Below are 23,540 nucleotides of genomic sequence, written 5' to 3'. Positions count from 1 at the left end.
AGTTTTCGCGCTGAAATTAATTGACAGCGGCGCGAAATCGCATTTGAATAATTTGAATTTGAAAAAAAAAGTTCAATCACGAAAAGGAACTCCTTAAACATAGGCAACCAAATATGCATGGATGGTCTAATGCACGTAGCGCTTAGGAGTTAGTTGCATGATCTTTGGGTTAGATGGCAGCACGTAGCGCTAGGGTAATTTCAGTTAGAGGGTTGGTAGAAAGGCGGCATGGCGGTAGAGTGTGTCATTCTGGTGTGTTTCGTGTAAGTGTAACCACGTGGTAAGAGCTAGGTTTAAATTAGTTGGTTTGGTAGTTAATAAAACGGGAGGAAGCCTTTGTTTAACGACGATCAAACGTATTTTTCATACTGATACAGTTGTCCCCAACCCGCGCGGTAAATTCTTGCGCCCTTTTAATCGAAAATTGCAGACTTCCGGTCGGACGCGAACACGTGTTGTGAATCTGTTCTTTGTTTGAAAATTCACAAATCAAGCTACTTTTTCTTAATACTCAGCTAGAGCAAACACAATTTAACAATTAGGATTATTTAAATGAACCATTTGCTAGAAGATTTCATGAAATTCACTTAGTCAGGAAAAACACCTTATGTTTAATTACGAATAGGTCTCTGGATGCATATACGTAAGTGTTACATTATAACACTTCTAAATTCTTCACACAAGATTGCTAATAGTTCATTTACGGCAGTTAAACAAGTTCATTATACTGCGGACTGGCGGGGGGTTATGATATTTTCTCCCCTTAGGTGGTTATCATCGTTATCACGATTAATTCATCGGGGCATGTTTCGCAACGCCAGATTGATTAATTAATTAAGGCATGCCCCCAACGCTACAGAAAATTTACGTTACCGAGACGCTTTTTCCTCGCAACGATTTTGGATTCATCACCGAGACGCTTTTTCCCTCGGAGCGATGATTGGATATTTTTGTATTTGTTTATTATGTGTTTTGTTGGGGTAACCAGTTCGTAGTATTTTAACTTCTCAAAGTAAATTATTTTTGAAGTAACCAATCATTTAGATCATGATATAATTTGGCATAATGTAAACTCTTTGTTTGAACCGTTGATAAAGTGTGGCAAATATTAATCTCCTGTAAATTATGTTAACTCTGCAATTTTCACATCATACTATATTTCTTAATCTCACAATCTTAACCTCAGTAATTTTATTTGTTGTATAAATTTAATTGAACGTAAATTTCATGTTCTACAGTTCTAACCTCACATAACATTTCTATTTGTACAAGTTTATTTCACACCAGATCTTTCGTCTCATAAATCCTTGCTAAGTTTTGTTTTGTAAATACTTTGTTGATGAATGTTTTCTATCATATAAATTATTTGATGCCCAACTTTAATCCCACATAAGAATTATTTGTTGTCTAAGATTTCACAAGATTGTATGGCGAATTTAAATGTTGTTTATTGCTCTTTGAAACTTTAACACTTGTTCAGTTGTTGTTAACATCAGAGTTATAAGAGATTGATGAATGTTTTAAAATGGAATTGAGGTTAAATGACACAGAAAACGTGGCAGAAGCGAGGTTTGGTTCCTAGTCGAGCTGGCGAGATTTATCGCGCCACCTGTACAAGTCCACAGGTTTGGATAGATTCAGGGGGCGGCCGCCGACGTTGTGAATTTCTCGATTTGGCCCAATAGTCGAGATCTTTGCGGGTTGGACGACCGTAATGGCCTAGTTCCGCAGGGCAAAGTTCGTCATGGGATATGCGTGTGGGGTAGGCTTTGCGATAGATAGAATCATCGTCGCGGGGGGAGAACAGTTCCAGACCGGTAGCTCAGACTCCTCTTATGCTACAACGCTCCAGGGGTACTTTTGTTGTGCTCCTGTTAACTGCCGTAACAAAAAAAAAAGGGAAAAGAGATCGGCCGCCACACGCCTGTAATAACTTGTGTATTTGCATCCAGTTACTTGATTCAGTTTTTGCTTTGTTTATTAAACTTATGATATTCAAATATTTGCATTGATTCCAAACAGATTTATAGAATTTTCCATTTGTTCGTTTTTCATATGTGTATGTCTGTAAATTCGCGAGTGTTTTTCTTCCAGTCAATTCGCGAGTGTTTTTCTTTCAGTCAATTCGCGAGTGTTTTTCTTTCACATATCTTAAGGGTTTTGAAATGTAATAAAATGTCGTCCGGGAATAAAACCAAGGGGGTTTTTGCGCTGAGGGGTAAATCTTCGCAGCGTATTTCCCCCTGTGAGGGTGGTGCCGTTTCCCCCCCTCCAAAACAATTTCTGTTAATTATTTCTTGCGCTCTCGACAGTGTATGCACTTGTATGAAAGAACTTCTTCCCGCCATTTTTCAAAACCACAAAAAAAAAAAAAACACACAACGTAGGTTCTCATTAGTTAGACGATCACAGCCAAGGCCAAACTTTGAATTTTTGAATTTTTCGCGGGCCTTTCAAACTGTTTCAAGGTCAAAATTTAAAGGCGGGAAGTTTGGGTTATCACACTATGTTCCTTTTCATACAGTGTTTTGTTTCAAAACCACGAAAATGGTGAATCTGCATTTTGACGTGAAAGTGCAAGAGTTTCTTGAAATCATTTTCGAGGAAAGATGGATAGGGCGACGTGGAGCTTTTGAAGGGCCGGTTCATTCGCCAAATTTAACACCCTTTGATTTTTTGGTGGGTTATTTAAAATCTTAAAGTCTGCCTTAACAGACCAAACAATTTCGACGATCTCATGAACCAAATTCGAATAGAAAGGACCAGTATCTCCCCAAATACCATTAAACAGACAGTACAAAATTAGTTGGTATAGATCGCAGTTTGAACAATGCTGTATATAGTTTTATTGTTTTGCTATAGAATTTCGGTTCAAATTGTATTAATAAATTGAATTTTTGTTTTTCAACAGCGGGATTCTTCCCAGAAAATATACTTATGCTTAGCAACCTTTTTTCTATGGAGCATTTAATTAATAAAAAGATCTAAAAGAAACCACAAGTATTATGAGTCGGCATCTATACCAAAACAAATCATGCCGGCTTGCGCCATTAGCTCTTTCATTACTGCATTAGACACTAGAATTAGATTAGAATAAAAAAAAAAAAACAAAAACCGTATTCATATTTTTATTTAAATAAAATTTTGCTTAATCAAAATCGCTGTCAAACTGAATATCTTGTTTCTCATAATCTTGTTTCAACCAATAACCAAGTACAAAATGTAAATACGGCCCTCTATAATGATGACGGTATGGTTAAATCCTTGTTTGTGAGTGTCCCATCACTCCCATCACCGGCAGTAGTAATCTGTTGTTAAGGAACTTCTACACTGGAACAACCAGTTTCTCGAAGGAGCTGGAAGAGCCATTTAATGATCCCAGCCGAAGGCGTGGTATCAGGCGCTTTTTCAAACTATCTTCCTTCCTTTCACTCTACCACCATGATTATTTAAAAAATAATAATAACGTTTATTATTGTAAAGTTTGGAGACGAAGTCTTTCCCACGTTGATAGGGATGATTAAACAAATTTTGGTTAGCGTTTTATCATCTACATGATATTCCTAACGTACAACATACAAAATCTCACAACAATCGGTCCAGTTATTTTGAAGATTATCTGTCTAATAAAAATCGACACAGACAACAAAGCACAGGCGGCTCGTGATTCTAGAGACTACGGGATCAAATCAGATTAAAAAAAGCTTATGATAATTTTATAAGGTTTATGTACTACATTTTTATTTTTCCAACAAGTTTTTTATATAACTGTAATACATGTTTTTTTAATAAGCAAACATTTTAGACCAATGCATTTGCTTTTTACTTCTTGAGTGTAAGCTAAGGAAGTATTCTAATAAGATTTATCCGACAAATCGCTGCTTTCAGGTTTTCTCGACGGTCTATGACCCCTAGGGAAGGAAAAAATAGGTTTCCCGTTTCTGTCTGTTTGTCGTCCGTGTTACTTTTTATTAGACAGATAAACTCCGAAACTATACTGGACCGCTTGTTGTCAAATTTTATATGTACTGTTGCTTTCAAAAGTTTCGCGTACACACCTATTTTTTCTACATTGATTTTCATCTTGACAGTAATTGTACGCCAAACTTTTGAAAGCAACCGTATGTTAGAGTAGTAAATAGTAAACCACTTACCAAAAATTGTCTAATCATTCCCACCAACAATGGGATGACGTCATGTCTAAAATTTACAATAGTAAATGTTATTTAAATTTTATAGTATAAGATTCTCCTCCATTTGCAATTCAAATTTTTGAAAAAAAAAATCAAAATGTTTACAATTTAACTTTGAAAATGCAAAACCGAATGCTCTGAAATCGCAAACATTTTAAAGTGATGTTAGGCATAGTAAATAGTGAATCAAAATTTGTCCCTCTTAACCTCCTCACAAAATGATGACGTTATCTTACAATTTTGAAGAATAAATGTTACCTAAATATTATAAAATAACATACTTTTGCTTGCGTAATTTATGAAACTATGTGAGATATTATCCTAGAGATGCAAAAAATCACAATTATAATTATGTAGGAGTATTTATACATTTTTTTAATAACAACATTTTACAATTTAACTCTGAGATTGCAAAACCACACCCTTTGAAATCTTGCAAACATGTTACGGTTGTCGTAAGCATGATGAATTCGTAACCCCCTTCCAAAAAAATGTGTGATATGATTTAAGGTGATCATCTCAAAATTTTACTGAATAAATCCTTTCTAAAATACGCAAAATATTGTGACATTTATGGTTGTTTATTTGTGGTTTATCAATGCAATGGATTCATAGTTTTTAATATTACTTATTTATACAGAATGACACAAAACAATTAATGAATTAGAAAATCCATTTTTTTTTATCAAATCAAGAACAGCTCACCTAGTTTTTGAAAATGTACTCTTATTGTTAGTACGTATTACACTGCATCTATTCAAATTAATATACGTATATGTACATGTCCTTCACAAAATGTTGATCTCGTCATTACAAAATTTTATTACAGAAGAACTCACTTGAAAGATACGCAAATTATGCTTCTTTGCCTATAGTTTAAGAGTCCAAACATATCTTTATTGTAACTTGTAAGGTCCCAATTCGAATTTTTAAATTTCAAATGAATTTCGCGCGCGCAAGAAACAGTTGGTAAGAAGAAGAAGAGAAGGTTGGCAACCAACCACCCCAAAGAAAGAGAGATGCGCAAAGCGAGGGTGGTATTGTCTTGAAAAACGGTCACTTCCTTTTGATCGCTTGGAGAGAACAGACCACTTCCTTCGAGCGCTTCGAGCAACAGGTTGTATTTTTAATTGTGAATTATTCTGTGCCTTTTGCTGTTGTGTTTTGTTTTTCCAGTGTTGATCCGTTCCATTGGAAAACCTAGCGGCCCCCGTTGAGCCATTGGGTGTTCCTGATTTCTCATCGTTCTTACGACGAGGTTTTTGCGTTCCTTTTGGCGGTAAGCCGTGTCGAAATCTTCGCATCTTTGGAGAGGTATGTTTTGAACACCTGTTTCGCGGCGAGTTTCAAGTTCCGACGATACTTCTGACCTCGTGACACAGCGACGCGTGCGCCTTTTTCCACTAATCTCGTTTTTTTTCCTTTCATTTAAAATCCGTTGCAGTAGGGCTTTACAGGAAGTGATTTCTAGTTCGGGCCATGCTTTATTTAGCTATATTTGTGAAACCTGTATTTTGGATGGCGGCAAACGAGTTGTTATTTTCACCGTTCTTTGTTCAGGCAGCAGCCATTTTGAAGCGTCCATTTTCTTTCTTTAACCGAGCACATGTTTTAACTGAATCTATTGAACAAAATAACAACATTGTGGGTCATGGGGGGACGTGCCTTTATTCTTTGGATTTAGCACATCGTTTATACAACGCCACAGGATTCATCGTATTTTTGCATCGCATATTTTCGACGCCTATTATTTGGAATGACGAATTCGTCCAACGCCATTTTGCAACTGCAGATTGTCTGCCATGTTTGTTTATGTGTTTTGTTTGGGGAAATGTATGTGTAATAATGGCCCACAATGCAGCTAAATAATTTCACGTTTGAATTTTAACCAATAACTTGACTGGACACGGACTAATATTAATCACATGTAAATCCGTTAACTTTACAATCTTTCACCTCATGCAATTTGTCTTTGTCTCACAATTTTAGCTTCAGCAATTTTCTTTGCTGTATGATTTGAATTGAACGTAAATTTCCATGCTCTGCAGTTTTGACCTAACATGATATTTAATTTGTACAAGCTTATTTCACACCAGATCTTGTTTTTTTAAATCTTTGCTAAGTTTTGCTCATGTAAATATTTTGTTGATGAAAGTCTTTGTCCTGCAAATTACCTGATGTCCATTTTTAATCTCAATTAAGAATTATTTGTTGTTGAATTTTCGTAAGAGTGTGTGGCGAATCTAAATGTTGTGTATTGCTCTTTGTTGAAACTTTATCACTTGTTCGGTTGTCATTTAATATTAGAGTCATAGAGATTGAACATTTAAATAGAATTGAAGGTAAATAACACAATAACACGTAGTGTCGGCGATGGGCGCAGTTCCTAGTTGCGGTAGCGGAATGTGTCGCGCTCTCTGCACATATGTGCAGGCTTTGAACTAGATTTCAGTGGGAACGGTCTTGACGACGAGGTAGTAGTTGACCAGACTTCACCGCTAGTTTTAGGCCGAAACGGCCTGCTTGGACGGCATGTTCGTCATGGAGGGGTGCTGTCTGGCAGGCTTGGTGTAGATAGAATCACCGTCGCGGGGGAAACCAGCCCAGACCGGGAGCTCCAAACTTCGCTCACGCTACGACACCCCCTCTGGGTATTTTGATGTGCTCATAAATGAAATTGATATGTATTTTGTTCTATATTTTGTTCGATCGCCACACCCTCATAATGATTCGGTTTCTGCCATCCAATTTACATATGTGTAGGTCTTGTGTTTGTTCGGTTTTCATATGTGTATGTCTGTCAATTCGCGAGTGTTTTTCTTTCACATATCTTAAGGTGTCTGACATGTAATATGTCGGTGAATAAAACCCCAGGGGGTTTTGGGGAATGAAGACCGATGATGCCTTGGCCCTGCGGACTCGCCAGAAGGGCAAATCGAGCGTCTGTCGTTCTTCGTTTCTTTTTCCTCCTTAGGAAGGCTCCTAATTTTGTCTATTATTTCTGGCGCTCTCGACCGTGTATGCACTTGTATGAAAGAACTTCTTCCCGCCATTTTTCAAAACCACAAAAAAAAAACACACAACGTAGGTTCTCATTTGTTAGACGATCACAGCCAAGGCCAAACTTTGAATTTTTGAATTTTTCGCGGGCCTTTCAAACTGTTTCAAGGTCAAATTTTAAAGGCGGGAAGCTTGGGTTATCACAAACTTCTAGAGTATTTCACGAAAAATTACAATTTGCAAAATTAAAATTTATAATTGTTCAAAGAAGCCATCTTTGTTCGACTAATGAAGGTAGAACGAAGGTCATCTTATCTCCATGGTTCGACTGTACTTTGTAGGTAATGAAAGTTCTATCGAAATAACCTTCGATTTTTTTTTTAATTTTTGTCTGGGAGGGGAAATGCCTTGGGCAGACCACCGTGTTGGTTCTCGGCACGGGGTAATGGGGGATTACAATAAATTGCTTACCACCCTAAAACTCCTACATCTTCTGCTCGGGTACCAGAACTTTGTCCTCTTCATCTGGGTCCTGACTTTTGAGTGGCCACAGAAATGCTGTGCCACTGCAGTTCGATTGAGCTATTGATTCGCCTAAGAGATTGCCCCCCATCATAGGCTTTAATCTTACGGTCCTCCTCTGGTGGTCGGTGCAATGTCCTGACACAGAAAAATGTGCGCTATGCGCTGGCATTGGATATAGTTACTTACCTACCTCTTAGGAGTGGTGTGGTCGGGGCTGGGGAAGACCGGGGGTGGCCGGTCGGTAAAAACCTTCGACCATCCTTCGACCAATTTTTATGAAATATCAAATGGTTTTGAAATTGTATTTCTGGTTGCGTCTTGAATTTTTTAGGCGTGGAGTTTCTAGTGAATAATCCTGTATACATATGGAATGTATGCATCTATATAAATTACGGCAAACGATAAATGCAAATGACTCCAATTATGAGTATTGCTGCTGTAAAATCTCCAGTCGCTTTCGACGCTGCATCCTGTGTAAAGCTGTCAGTTAAAATTAGTCGCTACCTTCCAGGGCCGTATTTGTTCTGTAGTAAATACATTCCTAATGGGTATTGGTTTTATTGCAGGTTGCGGTTTAAAGAACTAAATACCCCTCATTAAATAATTGACGGCATTTGCAGTTATCTTTTGCCGCACTTTACTATAAAATGGTTACCGTTTATTATGCAACCAACTTTACACATAATTACAAAATATTGTAATAAAGTTCATAAACATTTTATTATTACTAACTATAATAATCTGCATGAAACTAAATTTGGTCATTGTAAAGTTTGTTAAAAATAAAAATAATAATAACAATGAATAAATCATAAAATGAATAAAATTGTATATAAAAAAAATATATTTAGTTTAGAAAACGAAGAACGTTACGGCTTGAACCAATTTTAATGTGATATAAAGAAATGCTCCCAAAAATGAAAAAATACAAGAATAACTTTTTTATAATGCTTTTCAAGTGTTTTTTAATTTGCTACAGTTTTTCGTTTTCTTTTTTTGTTTGACTTATATAACCTAACCTAAAAAAATAGTTTAGGTTGCGAAGATGCCGTGTATAAGAATGTTCAGGTAAACGGAATAAGAATGTTAGACAAAGTTGGTGGCTTCATACATTAATCTTGTTCTGAGATTATTAAATAATTCATTATTTCTTTATCCAAACGTTCTGTTCTGTAATCTGAACTTTGCTCTTCTCTTGTCACTTGCCAATGACATTTTAAATATTATGCCCCCATAAATCAATTTGTTCCAGTGATGCTGCGGCTTAATTTACGCTGTAACTTAAAATACAATGGAAGTTGTATTGATTATTTCTTAGAAGCGTGGCAGGGAGTGTTATGACAGGGAAACAGGTGCGCGGTCATCAACCCTCGCCGTTATAAACATTGATCTGTATGAAAACTCTATAAGAGGCTAAAGGAATGGCCTCTGCAAGTATTTTTTTTCTAACAATCAACATGTGACATCCGCCCATAGGTTTTATTTGTCAAAATGCAGAAGAAAGAAGAAAGTTTCGAACAGAAAAGATTGGAACTCGAGGCATGGCTTCAAAGGATGGAATCGCGACTGGCGTCCATGGCAGCTGTGGGACACACCGCCGATGTACTCGAAGTTCAGCTCAGGGAACAAAAAGGACTACATGCAGAACTTCATCAATTTAAAGCACAAATCGAATCCTTTCAACAACTTACCCAAAGACTGATCACGGCACACCAGCATGAAGACACTAGTCGATACAAGAAGGTAAGGGTTGCTTCACAAATTTTCAAAATGTTTTACAGCGTTAAAGGCAAGGTCCTCTTTTGAAATGTTCCAGGTGTAAAGTATGTATGCTCAAGTAAGTGCATAGCCAAACCAAGTTTGTCGAATTTGTAATTATTGAATAATTTAAGTTTAATTGTCTGATAATGGCAAAAGATTCCGCAATATAGAAGCACAAATTCAAGTAGTACATCGGATAAGCTGAATTTGCTCTTATACTAAAGGTAGAGACCATCGGGCGTATGTATCTATAGAGTTTGTTTCAATTTTTTTAACTTCTGTACATGATTCAGTCATTCCTGCAAAATGAAACAATACCTATGGTCCAACTGTTTTTATAATTGTAAATATAGTATTTGTAAAAATATTTTTTTATGTAAGTGTTGTGCTGAGGTGACGAGCATAAAAAAATACTTAACAACATGAAGACATAACATAACGTAGAAATCCGATAATGTCTAAAAAAACACTTATATTCTACTTTTCAACCGATTTTATTTGATTGCATATTGGTATCTCAACTAAAAACTGGACCATTATATGCTAAATAAAAATCTGTGATACTCAATAGCTACGGTAGAGAACAAGTTGACCTTGAGCTTGAAGATATCGGGTAAACAGGGTGCCAAAAATGTTAACAATAACGTTGTATAATTAGGCAGTGCTTCCATTTTAGAAGAACTGTTTTCAAAAATATGGACCTATTTGGCGAGATTTAATTTTTTAAGCTGGCCATATCAACTTTTCCGTATTAATTTCGTATGTGTAATTTAACACTGCTTATATCATAATTTCAGAAAAATCAAATGTGTTGTCTCTGAACCAATTGATAAAAAGAATTAAGGCAAACACTTTTTGAGACATTTTATGTAAGTGATGAAGTAGGTACAAGAAATACCACATTTTAGGTCATATTTTTCTATAATAATTTATTGAGATGAACTTCTTGAATAACAAAAGTCATTTAGTTTTCACTAAAAATTGCTTGGGCTATAAAAAGCGTATTCAAATTTGAACTTTTTTTTTTACATTTTCTTATTCAGTAAAACATAAAAAAAAAACAAAAAATTAGATATTCGTCTAAGTGAATATCGTAATAATTTTCTGTTATTGTTCTAGAAATAACAGAAGCTGCTATTATTTAAATTAAATTATAATATATTATTAATTAAATTTAAACCACTAATTTTCGGACTCCAATGGATCGTGCGCTATTCTATAGCTCTGTTGCCGAAAAATTTTTACTTTGTGCAACTTTTGGCAAGACATTTGATACTGATGAAGTGTTTTTCCAGAAACTGGAAAAGCATCATTTGTCGTTAAGATAATCGCTATTTTATACAAAAATATGCCTTTTTAAAATCATAAAAAATTGTTCGTGGAGACCATTGTTCAAAAAAGAAATATTTTTCTCTTCCTTTGCTTAATAAATGTGACTTTTTTTTTACTATATTGTGTAATGTTTTGTTGATTGTTTTAAGTTAGGGATAACTCTTTCGCCTATGAACTTACCATGACATACAGTTTTACCTGCAAATTTTCAACAGAATTTATGAAATTACACTTATAATTCCTTACGTTGAATATTATAGGCAGCTGAATACATTAACCAACATTACTATCGTTTGGATGCGTGTGTTATTAACCGGGGGAAGTTACTACATTCCGCTTTAAGCTCTCTACAGAACCTAGACCGCTCTCTCGATAAATTCTTAGCCTGGCTCAGCGAAGCCGAATCTGTGATTGAAACTTTGGAAGGGGATCCAGAATCTCGTAGAGCCTCTCATCAACTGAAAGAGCTACAAGCCGACATTGAAAGACAGGCTCCTGCTCATGCAGCTCTTCGATCTTCCAATTTGGCATTGCTTGGATCGATGGCCCCAGAAGACGCGTTAATGCTGCAACTAAAAGGAGATGAAATGGAAAGACGCTGGCAAGCTTTGAAAACTAGAACTTCTGATCTGAGGAATCGTTTAGAACATAATGCTGACTATTGGAATGCTCTTTTACTGTCATTAAGAGAACTAACTGAGTGGGTTATTAGAAAAGATACAGAATTGGGATTAGCAGCTAGACAAGACGACCATCGAGCGTTTCGCCAGCAGTTAGAAGACAAAAGGCCGTTAGTTGAAGCTAGCTTGAGAAGTGCCCGACAGTTTGTGGCTGGAGATCCTTCTGGAGAATTAGCCAGAAATTTGAGAAGAGAGTTAGTCAAACTTTCAGATAAATGGAACGCGTTAATCGACAAATCAGATCAGTTAGCAGCACGATTCGAACAAAATACAATTGTATGTTTACATTTATTTTTAACAATCCTTTATTATTATATTATACTTTTTGTTTAAAGAAATTAAAACAGCTAACATTAAATCTGGAGGAAGCTTCGGCAGCTGTTTCACGCCTTGAAAGAGCTACATTAAGTTGGAGTGGTCCTAGAAGTGCAGCAGAGGCTAGAGAACTTTTAGCAAGTTTACGAAATTTAGAAACTCAACTTCCTCAATTGCAAAGATCTCTTGAAGAAGCACGAATACAAGCTGCTTCTTTAGGAAATGCCTTACCTAACAATTTAGCCACACAGCTAGAAGATTGTAGTGCGAGATGTAGAGCACTACAAGCAGCAATTAGGGAAAGAAGAGAGCAGCTGACTAGCACAACACAAGGTTAGTGTTTTTAATAATTTTTTTTATATAAAAATGGGATACTTGATGACAGATTTTGAGACAAGGAATGAGCAATGTTGCTGCATCCCACTTGTATGTAAATTAAAAATGTTGTTGACCTTCCTTGAATGTTTATCTAGTATTAGCGTAGTGAAAAATTTTCACTTCGACAGTAACTTTCACGGTTTTCAAACGAAAAGAATTCACTAGTGGCATAAAGGCAAAAGTATTAGACTCTTTTTTATAAATGATTACATTTTTGAAGTCACATTGAATAATCAAACGTGTAATTAAATTGTAATGTGATTTAAAGGTGTTAAATCATTCTGGAGGCGTTAAAAATAAACAGTTTACATAATTCTTTCATCGGCAAACGGCTATTGAGAAAACTCTGGAACAAACGATAAGTTTAGTGTCAGAAAACCAGCTTTTAAGTAATGTTTAAAAGAAGGTACTTTCCAAGTATGTATTACAGTTATTATTATTATTATATTTACTCAGATGTAGACTAGTTTTGACGTACAATAAATCACAAGATATGTTTTTATTACAACATACACTCTATTTTGTTTACAGTTATAAATAATTAGTGTTATTTAATAATCTTATTTATTTTTATTTTTAGTTACGTGTAAAATAAAACTTATTTTAAAGTTTTTTTGTAATTTCACACTAAAACTAACACCATCATTTAAAATCTGCCAGATTCTGAATCTGTGATTTGTTTTGTCGGGTATTTTACGAATATCATCACAAACATGCGTTTATCAAGAAATGTAAATAAAATTTCAAAAACTTTTTTTTAGTTTCACAATGTAGTGTTGTGGATAAACAATATCTCGGTTATCATTCAAAGTGTGACAAATGTTTGCAACGTTTATATGATGTGTAAAGATGGCATTAAAGTCTTCTACCGCTTTTTTAAATCTGAAATGTTAACCAAAATTTGAAATTCCGAGCGTAAAGCTTAAGAAGGGAATATAATAAGGCCATTTTAACAAATATCTAATAACACATTTTTCAGTATTTATATGCGTATTTCTCGTTTCTATATGTCTGTATGTTGCTGATTTTATTAAATACCTACATCGTAATTGCTGAACCATAAACTGATTGGTATAAAATTTAAATGTACTTTAAAACTATCATGTAGAACATGAAACATTAATCAAAGTTTGTCTACTGTTCCCTTAAAAAAAAATACAACTCAGATTTTGTTAAGTAAATCTTACTTGAAGTTTATGTAAAGGTATATAGATATTCCTTTACCTGTGCTTAAAAAATAAAATCGATAGAACACAGTTTTATAATTTCTCTAACGTACGTAACAAAGTTTATGGAATTTTTGAAGTACTAGTGTTTATTTAATTGTTACAAAGCATCTATTAAAATTAATTTCTGTACTTCAGAAAGCGGTTTTGTTTGTGCTTTGATGTAAGTAATATATTTTTATTACTATTTGAACGTACGCTGTTTTTTTATAAATGTCTGTGCGAGATACTTGAAAAAAATATGTATATATAAATGAAACGATTAATTTTATTGATTAATTCAAAAGTGATTTCAATTTTTTTTGGAATTTTAAGAAAACAGTATTGTTATTAATAAGTATTACATTATATGATGTATCAAAATTAATTTATTCGTCGCCGCTAAAAACATGATGTTTGAAGTCTATTAAAAGTAAAAAGTCCTTTTCAATTTTTTTTAAACACTAACATTGATGTAATGATTACAGGATAATAGCAAATTGTATTTGTCCATTCCCTCCTAAAATCGAAGTGAACTAAAAAATTATGTAAATGTTAATAGAAAGAATCTTTTGAAATACGACCTTGCTTAAGTTTTAGTAATATGCTTTTAGATTTTTCAGTAGCTTACAGAAGATGCCTTAGAAAAGTGTGCAGTAACATTGTGATTGGACACACATAAAAATTAACACATTAGTCCCATCAAAAAATAGTCATAAAAAAAATATTGAGAAATCTAATGTCATATACACGTGATTTTTATTTACTTACATCTACTTAATAAAACTCTTAACACACTGACCGACTGACTGACTGACAGGCAACGCACAGCTTAAACGGGTGGTTCTAAAAGCATACAATTTTGCACAGGAGTTTCATAGGTAGGTAGCACTAAGAAAGGATTTTTGAAAATGCATCTCGTAAGGGGGTTAAATAGGGGATGACAATTTGTAAACTCTAACATTTGAGAAAAGTCGAATGGTTCCTGAGATGTTGCCTATGGGAAATCCCCATGGGTACACGACTAGCATTTACATAAAATCGTTGTAGTTAACTAGTTTTGAAGTAATATTCTCGCCCAATGAAGGCACATCTTTAATTGACATTTTATAATGTACCCCATGTATTGTTTTTGCCATTTCTATTGAAACACCACCTGTTGATTTTGCTTAAAATCTAGCAATTGGTAACAGCTTTCGGTTGATTGACAACAGCTTTTTAGTTTAAGTTAGAAAATTGTCTGAATATGAACGTTGCCAAATTTAAGATTAACAAGTGGTGTTTCAATATAAATGGCAAAGACTATATAACTATTTTTACAAAAAAAAAAAACATGTTAATTAACTATAAGTCGTTGAATTCTACTTGAAACTCCGTTTTATCATTTGAAATTGTGATTCATAAAGTATAATGTACTGCCAATTTTTCGTTTGTGTCTATGATCTATTAAAAAAAATTGTTACTGTATTTATTTATTTATTTATTTATTTATTTATTCTGAAAAAATAGTACTGTTATTTTAAAATATGTACTGATAACATTAAAAATATACGGAGTGGTTTTAAAAGCAGTAGTTTGTATCAAATCTTAAGAGTTTAACTCAAAGATTACTTTATAAACTGCTTAAAAATATTGACAACATAGTCACATTGATTCGGTGTGGACAAAAATTAAGTAGTTTTGATAGAAAATACTTTAAAATACCATAACTTTGTTACAAAGTAAGATATTTACAAGTAACTCTATTTTTAAAGTATACATTATTAACTACAAAGCAATTATTCATCCCTCCAGAAACCTGGTAATGTCATCCTGAAAAAATATTGAATAAATAGTTATTGAAAAGCATTGCGTTGCTCTTATTTTTTAAAAATTGAGCGTTACGTAGCGTATATCATAAACAATTGTTTTGGACGTAGGTATCTTTTTATTATTATCCATATTTTAGATCAATTCTAAAAAATTAGGAGGCTCGCTAATTCTTATTTTTAGAATTTTAAACTTTATTTTCAGGAGAAATATCACCAGGACCGTCCAGTGTCCAACCTCCTTGGGAACGTTCTACAACACCTAACAAAGTACCATATTACATAAATCACAGTACTGAAACAACGCACTGGGATCATCCTCAAATGTTAGAACTGGCAACTTCTCTTCTTCAGTTGAATGAAGTGAGGTTTTCTGCATATCGGACTGCCTTAAAACTAAGAACAATCCAAAAAAAGCTATGTTTGGATTTAGTCGGAATCAATGCTGCTTCTGAAGCTTTCGATTTACATGGTTTAAGAGGTCAGAATGACAAATTGTTAGACGTTGCTGACATGGTTTTAGTTTTAAGAGCAATCTATGGAGCTGCTGCTGCACAACAGCCTGCATTGGTTGACGTCCCTTTATGTGTTGACTTGGCGTTGAATTGGTTATTAAATGTTTATGATAGTCAGCGTACTGGGCAGCTAAGAGTCCTCAGTTTTAAGGTATGCATTTAAATATTACTCGTTTATAAATGCTTATGTAATATAATGTAATAGGTGGGACTAACTTTGTTAAGTAAAGGACATTTAGAAGACAAATACCGGTATCTATTTCGTCTTATAGCCGATCCTCAACAGAAAGCAGATCAAAGGAAACTTGGATTGTTACTACACGATGTTCTGCAAGTTCCTAGACAACTAGGGGAAGTTGCGGCCTTTGGAGGTTCAAATATTGAACCAAGTGTTCGCAGTTGCCTTGGTGAACGTGAAGACTTAGAGGCTACACATTTTTTAGCGTGGCTAAAACAAGAACCCCAATCTTTGGTTTGGTTGCCTGTTCTTCACCGATTAGCAGCAGCAGAAACTGCTAAGCATCAAGCCAAATGTAACAGTTGCAAACAGTATCCAATCGTGGGGTTACGATACAGGTGTTTAAAATGTTTTAATTTTGACATGTGTCAGTCATGTTTCTTCGCGGGAAGGTTAACCAAGGGTCATAAATTATCTCATCCTATGCACGAGTATTGTGCGGCCACAACATCTGTTGAAGATATGAGAGATTTTACCAAGGCTTTGAAAAATAAATTCAAAGGCAAAAGATATTTTTTGAAACATCCCAGAATGGGATATTTACCAGTACGTTCTGTCCTAGAAGGTGACGAATTGGAAAGTCCTGTAGCATCTCCACAACATAATGACATGCATTCGCGTTTAGAAATATATGCTAGTCGTTTGGCAGAAGTTGAATTGCGTGCTGCTTCTCCAGAAGATGAGCATCGTCTTATAGCTGACTATTGCCAAACGTTAGAAGGAGGTCCTGCAAGTCCTGGCCAACTCATGTTAGTAATTGATGAAGAACAGAGAGCAGAATTACAGGAGATGATAAGAGAGTTAGAAGTAGAAAATGCCGCTTTAAGACAAGAATATGAACAGTTGCAAAGAGGTGCAACTCCTCACCCACCTCAACCCCAGCATGACGTGTTAGCAGAAGCGAGGTTGCTAAGACAACATAAAGGAAGATTGGAAGCCAGAATGCAAATCTTGGAGGATCATAATAGACAATTGGAAGCCCAGCTACAGAGATTGAGACAGTTATTAGATGAACCTCCTACGTCTACACTACAAACAAGAAGCGTCACAGCGTCCCAATTGAATCAAGATACTCCAGGTAGAGTCAATCAGCCACCACCGCCTGCTGATCATCGCTAACCATATCATTTTATCATATCAATTAATTGTAATTGCTTGTCTATCATGTTGTTACAGTATAAACATACTAATCATATCATAATACACATCGATGTGTTCGTTATTGTGTTTAATTCGGTGGCTAAAACTAGATATTTATTTTGTTAATATTGTTAATTTTTGCTAGATTCAAAGATCATCAGACAAAAATTAATAAAAATATTAAATATTTGATGTATATAATATTCGTTTTAAAAAACCAGAAGTAAAATCTATCGACAACATAAATTTCCGGCCAATTAATTTTCTCTGAAACATCTTAATGCTGTGTTTCAATTTATTGATGAAAAGAGGCATTTAAGATCACTGATGACCACTCAAATTGTGAATATCCACTATAAACAAATTTTGTTAAGTCAGTCATGTTAGCTATTCTTTGTATCTAAGTGTAGTAGTATATAAATATCTATATTTTTTTATTAATTATGCAGCAGGAAGATGGTGTTAGTTTACATTATTGACAGTCTATGAATGTGTGTTTTTTTGAAATTGAGAAATATTCTCGCACGAGACAAATCGAAGCCGTTCGATATATCAAGCCGGAACCCAGCTTTCGTACTCAAGACCGCTGCACTTGCAAACCAACGGTGAAATTCAGTTATCATAAGTTCAAGAAACAAGCAAAATATTCACAAAAAAAAAACAAATAAACCTAAAGAAATTCAAATAAAGTTAGTGTAAATATTATAAAGCTCCAAAAACAATAAAATGTAATGGTATAATTCAAAATATAAAAGATGCACAATTTAAGCATTACCTCCAGAGTTTTGTAAATTTTTTGCTATTGGAAGCTTTGTTAACTTGAATTTTATTGTCCGTTATTTTACAATAATTATTAAAAAAAAATGTATTTAAAAATGTTTAAACATTTACGAATTAAACTGTATCTAGAGTGCCCACATCCTGCTGTCTCATTAAGTAATGTTCTTATAAGTCAACATTTCCGATGAAAGTCGATGTAATAAAAGCTGTTGATTTTCACACTTGAGAAATTCTTTTTCAAAATGTGGGCTTACCAGAACTTTAAACAAGAGAAACAGTTCATATATAATATCAACAAGATATTGTTGGGATATTTTTAACCCACCTCTATCTAAATGTTTTAGGTAGAGGTGGGTGCATTTGGGGATACTTATAATTTTTTTTGTGTCGAAATTAGGTTTATACATTTAGTACAGTGTGATAACCCAAACTTACCGCCTTAAATTCTAACAAAATGGAACCTACGTTGTGTTTTTTTTTTTTTTTTTGAAAAGTGGCGGGAAAACGTTCTTTCATACAAGTGAGCATACACTGCGTGCAAGTCGATAGCGCAAGAAATAATAGACACAATTTTTGGGAGGGGGCTAAAACTCGCACACCCACTCTAGGAAGAAAAGAAGCGACGAGCTGCCCAATGAAGGCGGAATCGCAGTCGCTTTTCAACTCCAAAAACCCCCTATGGTTTATTCACCCACATATAATACTTCGCAAATGAAACACATAAAAATATGAAAGAAAGAGACAACCGCGAGTTGACAGACATACACAATATAGGAAACCGAACAAGTGCAAAACCCTACGTTTATGTTTTGAATCAATGCAAATATCTGAATATCACAAATCATGGCCGACTAGTATAAAGATTATGGCCTGTCCAAAGGTACTATATGTGCTGCCATCTATTACTAATTCAAAAACGACAAAAGGATTATTAACACTTTTTGAAAGGCACAAAAGCATTCATACCGAAACAAACGACCATTACACGTTTTGAAGTCTCATAATGTCAAATCAAATTAAAATTTTGCTAAATTATTAAGTGTAATTATTAATAGATGGCAACACATATGGTACCTCTTGGACAGGCCATAATCTTTATACTAGTCGGCCATGCACAAATTTAAGAAAAACAAACGAAAATCTGAATTAAAGTAACTGGATGCAAATACACAAATTATTCCGGGCGTGTGGCGTCAAATTTAAAATTATGGCAGTTAACAAGAGCACAACAAAAATAGCCATAAGGGGTTCTAGCACAAGCGGAGTTTGGGGCCACCGGTCGGGGCTGTTCTCCCCCCACGACGGTGATTCTATCTATCGCAAAGCATCTCTCTATCACGGACGTGCCGTACGTACCGGCTGTTCCGATCACAGATCCGCAGTTGGGTCTTGGCAATGGGGTGGAAGCCGACAGCGTTACAATATCGCGACCGCCCCTGAATCTATACAAACCTGCGCCCTTTGTGCAGGTAACGCGATAAATCTCGCCAGCTGAACTAGGAACCGCACTCCGCTTCTGCCACGTTTTCTGTGTTATTTAACCTCAATTCCATTTTTAATGTTCGATTTCTTTGACTCTGATATTAACGACAACTAAACAACTGTTAAAGTTTCAAAGGGCAATAAGCAACATTTAAATTCGCCATACAATCTTGTGAAATTTTAAACAAATACTTCTTATGTGAGATCAAAATTGGACATCAGATAATTTATACGATGGAAACATTCATCAACAAAATATTTATAAAACAAAACTTAGCAAAGATTTATAAAAACAAAAGATCTGGTGTAAAATAAACTTGTACAAATAAAAATATTATGTGAGGTTAAAACGTTAAAACTGCAGAGAATTAGATTTACGTTCAATTAAAATTATACAACAAAGAAAATTACTGAGGTTTAAATTGTGAGATAGAGAAATATTGTATGAGGTGAAAAATTGCAAAGCTAACAAAATTTACATGAGATTAATACTTGCCACACTTTATCAAAATAAGTCCCAAAGATTTAGCCACTTTACAAAATTTTCAAAAAAATTAAAGTATCGTCTATTTTTTTGATGACTTCATATCGTGGATCTCGATGACAAATGTTTTACTTTCTCTTTCAAATAATTTTTATGCTCTGAATTTGTAGGTCCTAATTTTATCAATAATTTTTTCAAATATTTTAGGTGAGGAACGGTCTAAATTTAGAATTTTCCAAAAAACTATTATATGCCTCAAGATATGTAAAATATAAGCTTGCGATCCATACTAAAGTGTCCGGTGAATATCTTATTTATTTCGCTGTGACTGACTGTAATTGTTTTCTAAAAACCTGAATTTTGAACTAGAAGCAATGAAAATAATAATTGAGTCGGGTAGAACACACACACGAAGATTTTGTCAGAATATCCTTAACAGTTTTTTTTTAATGTCACATTCCTAGAACTTACAGTCACACGTAGATCGCCGTAAATTGTTAATTTTTGCAGAATAGGCTCATGAGTCCCATTCAAAAACCTGTTGATTAGAACGTGATTTTCCAATAACTTGGCTTCAAAAAATGTGTTTGAATTCCTCTTTGGAGGTAAATTTGTTGTCATATATGACGCTTGATTCGGCAATATTGTTGGTTAGGCATCCTATGTCAATTTTGGGTTTTTCCTAGGTGTATACAAAATTGATCCATCCTGACGGGTTACTTTATTCTCCAAAATTAAGAAATTGTCTGAAAAGTGTTTTATACACACACGAGTTGAATTTGTTGGCGATGTATTTGCCTCAACCCCTTTTTTTTTCAATTCCGTATTAGATGGAAATTGAAAAACTGTTACATTTGGATGTTCTGATGTGGCGTAATTACTTTTTTAATAGTTGTCATTTCAAGTGTTGAAGATAAATAGACAGTTCCGTTGAACAAGGTGTTATAGTTGTAATCTTTGTGATAGAAACAATTATTGTTTTAATGCTCGTCTTAATAATCGTTGATTAAAATTTAAAATCATTGTACCATATGTTTTTTTTTATTGGAATAAGTAAGGCTTTGGAAACAAAAGATGTGAAAGACGTAGGGCCTTGTTTAATTATTTTTTATACATATATATATATATGTTACTATCATTGAGACAAATTGAGATTAAATTAATTAAATTATACCCTACTTTTTTGACATTTTTTGTTTCCAAAGCCTTTTCTTATCTCAATTTTAAAAAATCATACTATATGAGAGTACTTTTAGAATTGATTCATTAATAACTTAAAAATTTTCATACTGTATGTTACGTGGCCTATTTCACCAATTTTTTTGAAATCCAAGTTTTGTTTAATATCTGTTTTCCTTGTTTTATATTGCATGTTTTATTTAATAGCTCAAAAACGGTCAGTGCAGAAATAGCAGCATCTATATTCTGTGGTTTGATGTCCGTCAAAGGAAATTCATTCTTCTTGGCATCAATGAAGTTAATGTTTTAATGCCTAAAAAATCATAGTTTGGTGTAATATCTCCAACCTGTACCTGCCTTAAGGACCAGCATCGTTGTAGAGGTGTTAGTAAAACAAGATTACTACCACCATCGAACTGATCGAAGTAAATGACATTTTCAGTAGCTATGAGCCCACACAATCAGCCGAACTGGTCCAACTTACTTACTTTAGTTACCGTACAAATGACATCGACGATCTGCTGGGAGAGCGTGTTAAAGTTTTCATATCCATATGAAGAGGTGATGGATGAGTACACATTTGATTTTATGTGACGTTTAATAAAAACTGGAAAAAAAATTTAGAGGACTTCTCTGTTAGCTGACCTCAAGTAAAAACAACTCTTTAGTTATAGAACTTATAGAATTCAACAAGATACTACCTACGCGTTTATCGTAAGAATGCGGCAGCTTAAACATCGCCTGATTAATTTAAGTATTCCAACCTGAACTTTTATTTTTTACTGTCTAAATATAATTGATTTGTTTGTTTAATTTTAATAACAATGTTGGAAGGAAGCTACTTTTAGTGTATACGATTTTGACTTAAAATTTAAAATAGAAAGAATAGATAAAGAATAGTTTAGTGAATCGCATTCTTTTCCTTAGAAGTATGCGGCTTGTTTGGTGACAATTTTTCACAATGTAATAATTTCATGATCCCACGTAATAAATGAAGCAACAATGGTTATATATATCCAAGGTGGAAACCAAACAGAATTGTCATGTATAGATAAGCAGTGATGTGTTATTTTTCCACTTAATTTTGATTAGAAGGTGTGCTATATTTTCGTGGGATATCTTCAGGTGAGAAAGATTTCCATTCGAAAATCAATAGTAAAAATATAAATAGAAGAAGAAATTTTGCTCAGTTTGGAAGCACAAGAATAATGTAGCCATGAACGTAAAGTCTCCCAAATACTATAAGGTTGTTGTAAACTTAGGGTATTGTGAAGACGACAATGGAGCAGTTAATAAGGCATACCCACATTCTATTTGCTATGCGTTAATCTGTACATCCTTCTTCACAAGGATTATAGCAGATACCCTGGTCGAGTTCACATACGCCCCAAATATGTATATGAATGCCCTTTGGTTGTCACGAAATTCTTTAATTTGCTGTAAGTAGTTATAACACCATTTGAAATATTCACCAATTTTCATAACAAAATGCGCTCAACTGAACCACCAGAGTTTCTCGAGGAGATCGAAACCGTGTCAAAGGCATGGCGGTAGAATGAGAGGAGGGAAGAAGTTTCAAAATGTGCTTGGTATACAGTATAGTATACCGAGCTTTCGACTGGGATCATAAATGGCTCGTTCAGCTCCTCTGCCAAATTGATTGTTCCAGTAGCGCGCGTTGGAATGTATTTGCCGCGTACGAGTCACAAAAACACAAAAATAATTTAATAAGAGGGATGCATATAAGCGCGGAAGATTACAGTACACACTTACAATCTTCCTAATGACTTATTGATCAGTTGCCCATGACACATTAGGTTAGATATCGGCGCGCATAATTTTCGGGAGAGAACTTCGTCTACCTTGTGACATACTGTTCAGCTCTCCAAGTGAAAAACCAAAGGAGGCCACAGATTACAACGACTTGGTCAGGTCAGGTCAGGTCAGGTCAGAAGGAGAAGCTGTTGAGCGTTCACGAAATGGTGCGCCACAAGATTCGAATGAAAACGAGCTACGACCTTAAGGGTAACTCAGTAGGATTCCAGGTAGGGGATTTGGTATGGCTTTATAACCCGCAAAGAAGGAAAGGTCGTTGTCCAAAGTTGTCACCAGATTAGGAAAGCCCATATACTGGGCCTACGTCAAAAATGAAGATTATTCATTTAGACCGCCTCATGAAGTACAACAGTGACACCGATGCCGTTTCTGATCGGAACGACGCTTATGGCTTTTCTGAGTAAGTACATTGCTGCCATGACTGATGACTCATAACCGGTGACGGCGGCGGTTCGAGTAAAGTAAAGCCTGGAATCTGTTCGCCGCCGGTAGCCGTCGTGGGCACAGCCCTCAATCGCGAAATCTCTAGAAAGGGGCGCGTGGCTGTTTAAATAGGGACCACTATCGGTCTCTAGTCCAATCCAGCTGGATTGATTAATGAGCACAAGTCAAGTTACGTCGCAATTATTTGCTGTATCCAGGCCGATTTTAATTACCGATCATAATTGAGGTGATTATGATTGTGTTGA

The 23,540-nt window shown here is 34.8% G+C and overlaps 1 protein-coding gene and 1 long non-coding RNA gene across 7 annotated transcripts in view; one reads left to right on the top strand and one right to left on the bottom strand.

Annotated features, from left to right (window-relative positions):
- Positions 1-3,358: 3,358 nt before the first annotated feature.
- Positions 3,359-8,068, bottom strand: LOC135146196 (uncharacterized). Its single transcript, XR_010283737.1, has 3 exons — positions 7,905-8,068; positions 7,665-7,853; positions 3,359-3,433 (listed from the first exon to the last, which is right to left on the bottom strand). It is a non-coding gene; the product is annotated as an uncharacterized LOC135146196 (long non-coding RNA).
- A 601-nt stretch (positions 8,069-8,669) lies between these two features.
- The window catches only part of Dys (Dystrophin), an 80,070-nt gene continuing 65,199 nt past the window's right edge, over positions 8,670-23,540 (top strand). The window contains exons 1-8 of one of the 6 annotated variants that reach the window (XR_010278957.1): positions 8,672-8,786; positions 8,971-9,461; positions 11,072-11,767; positions 11,827-12,139; positions 15,403-15,863; positions 15,918-17,028; positions 21,223-21,397; positions 21,461-21,636. Coding sequence is in view for 4 of the 6 variants with exons in the window: in XM_064045702.1 (XP_063901772.1) it covers positions 9,210-9,461; positions 11,072-11,767; positions 11,827-12,139; positions 15,403-15,863; positions 15,918-17,028; positions 21,223-21,248 (2,859 nt within the window). In the remaining 2 variants the exon portion in view is untranslated. Of the gene's footprint in view, positions 9,462-11,071; positions 11,768-11,826; positions 12,140-15,402; positions 15,864-15,917; positions 17,029-21,222; positions 21,637-23,540 lie in introns of those variants that run through there. The other 5 variants (XR_010278956.1, XM_064045702.1, XM_064045689.1 and 2 more) reach the window with 5 other exon arrangements.

This window comes from Zophobas morio, unplaced genomic scaffold (assembly GCF_036711695.1).
Source record: "Zophobas morio isolate AGI-343-1 ecotype UQ-CSIRO unplaced genomic scaffold, CSIRO_AGI_Zmor_V1 ptg000005l, whole genome shotgun sequence".
In the NCBI taxonomy this organism is placed as follows: Eukaryota; Metazoa; Arthropoda; class Insecta; order Coleoptera; family Tenebrionidae; genus Zophobas; species Zophobas morio.
The sequence above is the reverse complement of the archived record's forward strand: the minus strand, read 5'-3'. Positions and strand labels throughout refer to the sequence as shown.